Here is an 11,344-nt window from a genome sequence, read left to right as displayed (position 1 = left end):
TAAGCAATATTTCTTGCTCACATAAATTTTACGTAATCATGTTTGCAATTAATATTCAACGTTGTATTTGTAAAACAAAAAAATAAAATTAATGAATTAATATTAGGGTTGATTAAAAACTTGTGGTCAACTAAGGGGGCGTTTGGTTCAAACAATGGTATGGGTTTGGAATGAGGAATGAAACCTGGGTGGTATGTAGGGCTGTGCACCGGTCCAAAACCGGACCGGACCGGACCGGGACCGGAATGGACCGGAACCCGGAATGAGCATTTTTTAAGGACCGGAGACCGGACCGTGATCTGCCGGTCCGGTCCCGGTCTGGACCTGTTTAATACGGTCCGTTCCGGTTTTGGACCGGTTGGGACCGACTTTATGCTGTTTTTTTTTTCCCCCTGCATTTTAACAGCACTGCTTCGTGCTTCCTGCTATTTTTTAACCTGTTTTTTGACAGCGCGGTGTCGACGGCTGGAGTCATCGGAGGAGGAGGCTGAGTCATACAAATTGAATTAATTAAACAAAAAAAAAAAATACCAAAGAGATGAGGAGGCTGGAACATACCTGGAGGGCTGTAGGCTGGAAGTCGAAGAGGAGGGCGGTGCTGCGGCGGTGCGGCGGTGCGGCCTGCGGAGATGAGGGCGGTGCGGCCTGCGGAGATGAGGGCGGTGCCGCGGCGGCTTCGGGCAGAGAGTGAGAACGGGAAAGAGGTTAGAGGAGGACAGAGAGTGAGAGTGAAGACTGAAGAGGCTGTGAATGAGATTGATAGAAATTAGGGTTTTTAGGAAATTTTTAAAAAAAAAAAAAAAAATTATACATTTTTCCCGGGTTTCCGGTCCAGCCCGGAATTTACCGGGTTTTACCCGGACCGGACCGGGAACCCGGAATGACTGATTTCAAAGGACCGAGGACCGACCCGGAAGGCTACGGTCCGGTCCGGGTCCGGTCCGGTCCCGGTCGGTCCCGGTCGGTTTTACGGTCCAGGTCTAAAAGTGCACAGCCCTAGTGGTATGGGGTTGGAACTTGATACTTGATTTCATGTGTTTGGTTTTTATCAAGGAATGATGGTTTTCCTTTTAATTTTAAACCTAAAGGTATGGGTATGAGCCATACCCACCTCCTCCCTTGGGTTTCAAAAACCCATACCTTGGGGGTTTGATGTATGGGTTTGAAAAATGAAATTTCAAGAAACAAACACAAGGTATGGGTTTTGGTCATTCCAAACTCATACCTTATACCTAATATGCTTGAACCAAACACCCCCTAAATAAACACTTACGAATACAGGGACGGAGCTAGAGGGGGACATGGGGGGACAACTGTCCCCTCACTTAAAAAAAAAAAAGAAGAAAAAAAAAATTGTTTAATTACATTATGTTGTAAAAATAGATCAATATAAAGCAAGATGGTGTAATATGATGTTGGTATTTTTTACTAAGTAATCCTTTTTTTTTTTTTTTTTTTTTAAGTTGTAAAACTTTAGCTATTTAAATATTTGTGTGTTACACCATTTTTGTCAAATTAAGTGATGTACATTTGTCCCCCGGTAGGAAATTCCTGGCTCCGTCACTGTAAGAATATGAATGCATATGCTTGCATTCCATTTTGTGGGATCTCATATTGGGTATTAGATGATATATATTAGGCATATTGATATCATGAGTTGTATAAAGAGATATTATTGGATATACTAGATGTTCATTTTATTTTCATTATTTTAATCAAATATGATAGAATTTGTTACGAAGGTCGACAACAAAATAGGAATAAGTTGCAACAAAATTTAGTACATCTCTCAAAATTTAGTATTATTTTTGGTCTCTTAATCAAGTACTAGATAGAACACAAAATATTTACATACCTTGAATATTTCATATCTAAACAATCTGTTGCTAATAAAAGGAGTCATGGTTATATGATAGTGATATCATGTAAAGCATATAACAAGGACGGAAATCTTGCCCCAAACTTTATACATTCATCCTTCATAATAATTAATACTTCCTCCGTTCTTTTATTATTGCACCACTTGTCTTTTTAGGAAGTTTCACAAATATTGCATCATTTCCTTTTTAGGAAAAAAATTATTTGTATTCACACTACAAATACCCAACATACCCTTACTTTTTCACACTTACTTTTTAGTTTATCAATATGTCACATGGCCAATTTTGTATTTTAACCTTTTTCTCTCTTACTTTTTTCCACTACCAAAATATTTGTACCCAACCCCTATAATGAAATAAAAAAAAAATAAACGGAGGAAGTATATAGTATGGATTCGATCGGACTAATCCACACACAATTACCCTCATGATAAAATAAAATCTCAAAGATACATAAACATAATAACAAAACTCAACAAATTCAGAAGTTTAAAAAATCTACTCTAAAATCTGTTAAGAATGTCAACATAATACCCCAAACACTTTAAAGAAAAAAAAAAAAAAAATCATATCATCAAATCAATTTTTAGTCTTCTCATATACTCCATAACACCATCATAACACGTACTCCAATGAAAATCATATTGTTACCATATATGCTTAACTTAGTCGCAGTGCATCATTAAATTTGCATAATATAAACAATCTATAGAACTACAGATCGTACTCTAAGCGTACATTAAATAACACGTTAATAATGGAGTGCCTAATTATTTATGAAATATTTTGACTTTATCTTTATTAAGTTGACGAAGTAAACTAAAGCGGACAAATAGAGGATTCCAATACAAAACTCAAAGAATCGTAAGGAAAACACATCACTAAATTAGAATTACGAACTTTAATGAATTTAAGTATGTATTTGTACGGGATGATGCCAACACCGACAATAATTAACCGCACATATACATTTTTGTAGCTAATCAGGTCTTGATTAGCATACCGGCTTAATCTCCATGTCGGCCTTTTTCCGGCCACGTGGAGAGCTGCTTCAGGCCACGTTGGCACCTGTTGCCTACAAGGTCGGTCTGCCACCTGTTGTCCGAGCTACTAGCAGGTTATCTTTTTAAAAATATCCAAGCATATTTTCATTATAAGGAACAATCTCTCCCTCTCAAAAAATACTTTCTCTCTCTTCATTCATTCTTTCTTCTCGTCAGATTACTAACTTTAGCATCGGAGCGGTTATCCCCGAATAATCCCCCGGGTTAGCTAATCTGTGCTGACTGTGCAGGTGCTCAATTGGACGGTAAACTATTACCAACCCTCAAGGAGCTCACCCGGAACAATTGGCGCTAGAAGGAGGGGATAGTAATAAATTCTATCGTCCAAAGGACCTCCGACAGTCATGGAAGGAAATAATGAAATTACTACACCAGTGCCAGAAATTGAAAATCGAAATTATGATAGCGGCATTCTTAATGCTAACGTAAGCAAAACTGTAAACAGCATGCCCGAGATCGTAGTGGAAGACGAAACTCACCTTCTCCACTAGGATACTATAAACACGCCAATAACACCAGAACGAAACCTAGCACCAACCCTAGACCCCTTGGAAGAGTTTACTCCGGAAGAACTAGAGATAACGGCCAAGGTCATGCGGGCAATGTCTCCGAAGAGAAAGGAAGCTGAGACGGTAGCTGCCAGGGCAGGGGGAAATATGCCGGCAATACCTGTGGTCGTTAACCTCGAAAGTCAGTTTAATCAGGCAGGTCCACAATCTCAACCTCGGCCGCAACCCAATGAAGAGGTGATACCGTCCGAACGACAGGCCACTCAGGGTATGCAGACGGGAGAATTAGAGTCTTATCGGCAAGAGGCAAGTAGCGGGCCGTCAAGACGTATAATTAGAGCTATAGTCGGACCAAGAGTATCCCCATTCACCCAAGAAGTACTCGGTCAACAAATGGAAAAAATCACAATGCCGTCGTGCACCTATGACGGCAAAGGAGACCCCAAAAAATATGTGGCAGCCTTTGAAAGCCACATGTTGTTGTACACCGACACAGACGCAGTGTGGTGCAAAGTCTTCCCTACAACATTAACGGGAGCCGCCTCGGACTGGTTTTCTAATCTGGAGCCCGGGTCCATCGACTGCTTCGAGACCTTGGTAAGGTTATTTACGGGCCAATACATAAGGAACAGCGCAAGGCAGAGAACGTCCGGAGAGCTTATGGCTGTTAGGCAAAGGAAGGATGAGTCGCTTAGGGACTTCATAAGACGTTTCAACAACGAGGCCAATACCATACCAAAATTGCAGCAAGAAATAGCAGTAATGGCCTTAATGAACGGTTTGGGCGACAATGACTTCAAAAAGTACATGGCGCGAAAATCCTTCCTGAACCTGGGTATGGCGTTTGGCAAAGCTCATGAATATATAAAGAGCGACGAGCTCTTGAAAACCAGTAATCAAATAGCTTCATCAGAACCTTCTCGGCGACAGAACGATAATACAACACCCAACACTCATACCAGCGGGATAAGTAGGCCACAGCAGCAAAATCAGCAGAGAACTGGTAGGCTAGCTAGAGGTCTTGGCCGATACAGTAGCTACACACAGTTGAACACACCTAGAGCTGCGATATACTCGATTAACCAGCACATGGAAAATTGGAGTCGGCCGGTGCCGATGGTAACCAAAGGCCGGGATGTAAAGAAGTATTGTATGTTTCACAAAGATGTCGGCCACTATACCGAAGAGTGCATTCAGTTGAAAGAAAATATTGAAGACCTCATCAGAAAGGGGCACTTATCTCAATATCGAGCTCAGACGGGATCGAGCCGACAACAACCCTCGCAGCCGAGGCAAATTGAGTACCGAAAACAAGGTGATTCATCCATGCAGGATGATACCTACAGGAAAAATTGTACAGAGGTATACCGACAGGGGAATGCGCCACCAGTTCCTAAAATCATGATAGATGTCATTACTGGTGGACCAGTGCATGGAGGTTCTGTGAGTGGGGCAAAAAAGAGTCTGTCGGAATACAAGCATATAGTAAACGCACTGGGGATAGAGGAGCGGCCCCGACCTGCTTCAATTCCTTCCGTGTCTTTCTCGGAAGCTAATGCCAAGGGCATAGTTTTTCCCTACGATGATCCGTTGGTATTAATATTAACGGTTAATAGAGCCTATATCAAGCGATCTTTAGTTGACGGTGGAAGCTCCGCTAACATCCTGTTCGCAAGGGCATTCGACGCCATGAGGATAGGCCGAAAATACCTAATGCCAGTGTCATATCCTGTTATTGGCTTTAATGGATCCATGGTCAGGCCAGAAGGTAGTATCACTCTGCAAGTCAGAATTGGTGAGGGTGCAGCAGCTAGGGGTGTTATGACAGAATATCTGGTAATAGATGTACCATCAGCATATAACGCCATTGTCGGCAGATCTCTGATCCATGATGTGCAGGATGTGGTTTCAACGTACCATCTGACGATGGTGTACGTATCGAATACCGTAGCCAGAGCGCATTAGGGGCAGGCAGAACATGGCTAGGGAATGTTATGTGTCTGCGCTGAAACAACCAAGCCGGGAACCCATCGTTGAACAGGCAACTCAGAAAAGAGAGCGAACTCCATCCACACACGACTTGGCAATGGAGAATTTTGATACTCGACCAGTAACGGTTCCCCGCCCCTCTCCGGGGGGAGAAACCGTCGAAGTTGAGTTACAACCTGGAGTCCTGGGAAGGGTGGTGCGAGTTAGATCCGATATGGATGTTGACACGCGGTGCCACTTAGTGGAACTTTTACGGGAAAACGCAGATGTATTTGCCTTTTCGGTAGATGAGATGCTAAGGATTCACCCTGACTTTATGGTACACAAACTGGATATGGACAGAAGAGCAAGGCCGATTAGGCAGAAGAAAAGAAACTTCTCGGCGGAAAAAATTGAAGCTATACAAGTAGAGGTCAACAAGCTGCTAGTGGCAGGGTTTATTGAACCTTGTGCATATCCTGAATGGTTAGCAAACGTAGTCATGGTGAAAAAACTGTCAGGAAAGTGGAGAATGTGCGTGGATTTTACATATTTGAATAAAGCCTGTCCGAAAGATTGCTACCCATTACCCAGGATAGATAGGCTGGTAGACTCAACTTCCGGCCACGCCTTGCTGAGCTTTATGGATGCCTTTTCAGGATACCTTCAAGTTAGTTTGTATGAGCCCGACAGAACCAAGGCGGCCTTCATCACTGATGCCGGCGTATACTGTTATAAGGCAATGCCGTTTGGGCTGCGAAACGTGGGAGTAACATACCAGAAGCTGGTAGACAAAGTCTTTGCAAACCAGAAGGGAAGAAACGCAGAAGTGTATGTTGATGACTCGATTGTAAAAAGCCGACTGGCCGCAGATCATGTAGCAGACCTAAGAGAAACCTTTGAAACCCTTTGGCATTATCGGATGAAGTTAAATCTGGAGAAGTGCGTGTTTGGAGTTCGATCAGGGAAGTTCTTGGGGTTCATGTTCAGTGAAAGAGGGATAGATGTAGATCTAGACAAAATCGAGGCTATCCTTAATTTACCACAACCAAAATCGATAAAGGATATACAAAAGCTTACCGGTCACATGGCAGCGCTAACGCGGTTTATCAGCAAGTCAGCTGATAAGGCCTTGCCGTTCTTTGTGGTATTACGCCAGAACAAAACGTTTTTTTGGGGTAAGGAACAAGTGAAAGCATTGGAGGTGGTGAAGAACCATCTAAGGTCTTTACCAACAATAGCAGGGCCAGAACAAGGAGAAAGCCTGCAGCTGTACATCTCGGCGTCTCCAAAAATGGTAGCGGCCGTGTTGTTAGTAGAACGGAAGAAAGTACAAATGCCCATTTATTTTGTGAGTCACATCTTGAACGCTGCGGAAAGACGATATCCCCTGGTAGAGAAAATTGCATATGTAGTGGTAATAGGAAATCCTAACGAATCAGCCATTAGAGAAATCTCTACAAAAGATGGAAACTTCCGGGCGATTGCTCAAATGGGCGATAGAGTTGTCGGAGTATGTGATAATCTACAAGCCGAGAGTGTCCATAAAGGCTCAGGCCTTGTCCGATTTTATCGTAGAATCATCCTATACAGAAGAAGAAGAAGATGTCGGAGTATGGAAAGTCTCTGTTGAAGGCTTCACAACATCAATAGGTTCGGGGGCCGGTATTATCATGGTCTCCCCGCAAGGAGACGTATTTGAATACGCCATCAAGTTCAAGTTCAAAGCCTCGAACAACGAGGTCGAGTATGAAGCGGCCTTGGCAGGAGTGCAGTTGTGCATAGCTGTCGAGGAAAAGCGAATCGAGTTGTCAACGAACTCGCAGTTAGTGGCAAGTCAATTTAGCGGCAAATACGAGGCTCGAGAGAAAACTGCATATCTGGCCAAGTTAAAGGCCATAACGGCAAACTTGGAACACTTTGAAATCAACTTAGTTTCGCGTGCTCAGAATGCACAAGCAGACGCATTAGCAAAGTTAGCTAGTTCAAGCTTCGACGATCTGGAACGCACTGTAATGGTTGAAATTCTTGAACATAAGAGCATTGATGAGGAGGCTCCAAAAGAGGTTGATTGTGTTAATGGAGGCCGAGAATGGTATGATGACATATTGGCCTATGTAGACACCAAATTCTGTCTCCCCAAAACCAAACCCAGTGATGAATGCCTTTCACGTTGTGTTATTATCGAATGAGGTGAAAGTGATTTGAAAGTCGAGTGTTGCGGTTTGGTTTTAATTAAATTCTTTTCTCTCTGTTTTTGAAAATGACTTTATTTATTTGAAAATAGCCGAACCAGTTTAGTTTGGTCCATGCTAAGGGTCCAATAATAGTGTAGATGGGTGGGGTTCGAAGAGACCTTTCCAATGATATATTATAAGCCCGGTTCCGATGAGTATTGAGGAAGTTATGGCCAAAATATTAAACTGGGCCTAGTTAATTATTTAAATACGGCCCAATGATCTAGAGGAGGGCCCAATATTAATTATCATTCCTAAAATCATTAGGATTAATTATAGTTTTCTAGAAGTTTCTAGAAAGTTCCTTTTAATTCTAATATTATTAGATTTAATAATTAATTATCTTTAATAGATTTTTATTTGGAATAAAATATCGTTTTGTTATCTTAAAATATATATTTTATCTTCTGTACGGATTCCGTAGATCAAGTTGATTAAAGATCGGATTCCGCGTGAAGAAAAACGCGCTAATACAGGTTGTCGCCAAACGACAAGTCTGTCGCCAGGCGACAGAATCTGTCGCCGCGCGACAGAGTCGATTCCTGGCGACAGCGTGTAGTTTTATTCCTTATCAAATTCTATGTTTTTCCGGACTATTTTCATTATAAATAGCGTCCGAATCCCTGTTTTCAAAAGGGATATTCACAATCATCAATTCTCATCAATTCTTCCTTAATTCTTTCTTTTCTCTCTCTTGAGCAATATAGCTTAATTCTTTTCTTTCTCTCTCTTGCTAAACTAGCCTTTTTACATACAATATTCCGCATTCACAAGATCTTAAATCACTTAGCCAAGTTCGAGGTTGCCTTCGCCCTAGACGTGAAAGGTTGATAATTTCTGAGGGTTTGGTCCAAAACTAGTCAAAACTTTATTTAATTTGATTTTAATTTAATTCTTTAATTATTCTTTATTATTTTCATTGAAGTTTACTAACTTGTGTATTTTGTTATTAGAAAGAGGTACGAGGCTTCAAAGTAAGTAGATTAGCTTACTCCCTATTTCTTTCACAATGTAGAAAGCATGTTTATTATTGTTTAATATTCCTAGTATCATGTTAGGATGTTTTTATGCTTTCTAGTATCATGTTTAGGATGCCTTTACTCTTTCTAATATCATGTTAGTGCCATGTTAGGTTTAAAGCTTTGATCTTTATTGTTTAGTGACATGCTAGGGTTTGTTATTAATCTTGTTAGTATCATGCCTAGGATCTTGCTATTATATTTAAGCTTTCTTATATCATGTTATTATCATCGTTGTTATTGTTTCTTGCTTTATTTATTATGTTGCTTGATATATTTTATTGTTATTGCTTGATCACGCCTTTTATGCAGGTTTAAAGGGAATTTGTACTTGAAATCACGCTTAATAAGATAATTATTAATTTGGTTTAGGCTAATATGATTTTAATTCAAGTGATCACCAATAATAGTATTATTTGTGCATTAATATTCAACCAACATAGATAAACAGGGTAGGTTCAATATAATGTTTGAATGTTATTCGAAAAGCGCACATGAATACGAGCAGAACAAAGTAGAGGCCTATTTTATAGGGCGGGTCCTTTCTTTTGTAGATTGGATTCGTACCTTCATCCCCGGACCCTGTTTGGTTCAAGACCTTATGGAGTAGTTGATGGTCCTTTTGGATTGTCTTTTGGGTTTACAAGTTCCTAAAACTTGTTGGCGACTCTTTTTGCTCTTTTTCTTTCCCTTTGAAACGCCACCGTACTTTAGTGTATGATCACAGTGGGGTTCAAGTTTGGGGTTATCATAATGCTTGAAATATTCCCTACAGCCTATAAGGTGCATAATGTTCTCCCCACTGACAAGGTTGAAGAACAAAAGGTCAAGAAAGATAGCATCTGGTTTATCATGTTCCAAGGTATACTATACAAGCGGGGTTTCTCGTTACCGTTACAAAGGTATATAACGGCTTATGAGTCTGCCAGGTTAGTGGAGGAAATTCATGAGGGTGGACGGTCAATGTCCTTGGAGGCAATAAAAAGAGGATATTATTGGCCGACAATGAGATAAGTGCCAGAAGTTTGGGCCAGTAATAAACCAGCCACCAAACAATTTGACACCTATCCTCAACCCAATTCCTTTCGCACAATTGGGGATGGATATTGTCAGACCTTTCACATCGGCTACAGGAGGACGAAAATTCCTGATAGTGGGGATTGACTACTTCACTAAATGGATAGAGGCAGAGCCTGTAGCGAAGATAACGGCGAACGAAGTGAAGAAGTTCATTTGGAAAAAACATATTCACTCGTTTTAGGTTGCTGGTAGCGATGGTATTTGATCATGGTTCTCAATTTGTCTGCAGCCCGGTTAAAAACTTCCTAAGCATATACACAGTAAAATTTGCATACGCGGCAGTGTTCCACCTACAATCGAATGGACAAGCAGAAGCCGCTAACAAGAAGATTATAGGCGCGCTAAAGAAGAAGATAGAGGATGCCAAGGGCTTATGGGCTGAATTAGTACCTGAAATATTATGGTCAAATAGAACGACAACAAAAGAAACTACAGGGGAATTGCCTTTTAACCTTGCTTTCGGTTTAGAAGCGGTTATCCCTGCTAAAGTCGGCCTTCTTACTTTTCGTATTCAACATTACTGTGAAGAGCAAAATGACCTACTGCTTAGGCAACAATTGGACTTTTTACCTGAGATAAGGTTGAAAGCTGCCATCAAGTCGGCATCATACAAGAATCATATGAGTCAAGCATACAACAAACGTGTTCATTATCGTCCTCTAGAGGACGGTGACTTGGTCCCGCGAAGAACTGCAGCAACCGGCAAAGGAAATGCAGACGGCAAGCTCACTGCAAACTGGGAGGGACCATATTAAATATACGAGACTCTCCGACAAGGGTCATATAGGCTTATGACAATGGAAGGAATGCCATTAAAAAATGTTTGGAATGCCAGCATCCGCAAGAAGTATTATGTTTAAAGTATCTGAAAAGTATATTTTGAACTTTTGTTTATTATCAAAATGACATGTCTTCATGTATTTTTTGAACTGTGGTAGCATACTTTGTAATCAGTTTTACAATTTGGCAAAGGTCGTTAATAAAAATATCAACGAATAATCTGAAATATGGAACCACCCCCTACTTTCAATATGACCTGATAAACAGCCTAGCTAGTCGTATCACTCATTCAAGTAAGGAGGGAGGTTGGATACCGAATGAGCCTCAAGGCGAGTTGAAACGACGGTCTGATCCATTGTCTTTACTCGGCCTGATAAAGGTTGCATATTCTATACCGATAAGAGAGATATCAAGGTAGGTCATGAACTGGCTACCGAATCTTTATGGCCTCATAAGTTTTACAAGAAATTTTGAGCAAAATTTCTTGCTAAACTAGGAGGCATGAGTAATTATAGATGAAATAGCTATATATGTGTTAACATTTAAAAAGAAGAAGACAACAACTATGTATAGCACAGAAATAAAAACATAAAACACTAATAATTGAATTAAAAAGACAAGAAATTATGTTACGTTATAAATTCAGACAGAGAAACGACAGCCATCACCCAAAAAGACAAGGGTCAGATCGACTCAAATCTGGAATAGAAATTGTTTAACAAACACAAAAACATAAAGTATTCATACAAGAATCCCTAACGGAGATTACAAGAAAACGAGGATCCACAAGATGAGGTTGGTGATGAT

General features: G+C 40.7%; 1 protein-coding gene across 1 annotated transcript; it reads left to right on the top strand.

Moving 5' to 3' along the window:
• The first annotated feature begins 3,546 nt into the window (after window positions 1-3,546).
• LOC145571428 (uncharacterized) lies at window positions 3,547-5,418 on the top strand. The gene has a single exon (XM_081630462.1). It carries the CDS (start codon window positions 3,547-3,549, stop codon window positions 5,416-5,418), a length of 1,872 nt encoding a protein of 623 aa, XP_081486588.1.
• Window positions 5,419-11,344: the final 5,926 nt, after the last annotated feature.

Source organism: Chenopodium album, chromosome 12 (genome assembly GCF_948465745.1).
Source record: "Chenopodium album chromosome 12, dcCheAlbu1.1, whole genome shotgun sequence".
NCBI classification, from domain to species: Eukaryota; Viridiplantae; Streptophyta; class Magnoliopsida; order Caryophyllales; family Amaranthaceae; genus Chenopodium; species Chenopodium album.
The sequence above is the reverse complement of the archived record's forward strand: the minus strand, read 5'-3'. Positions and strand labels throughout refer to the sequence as shown.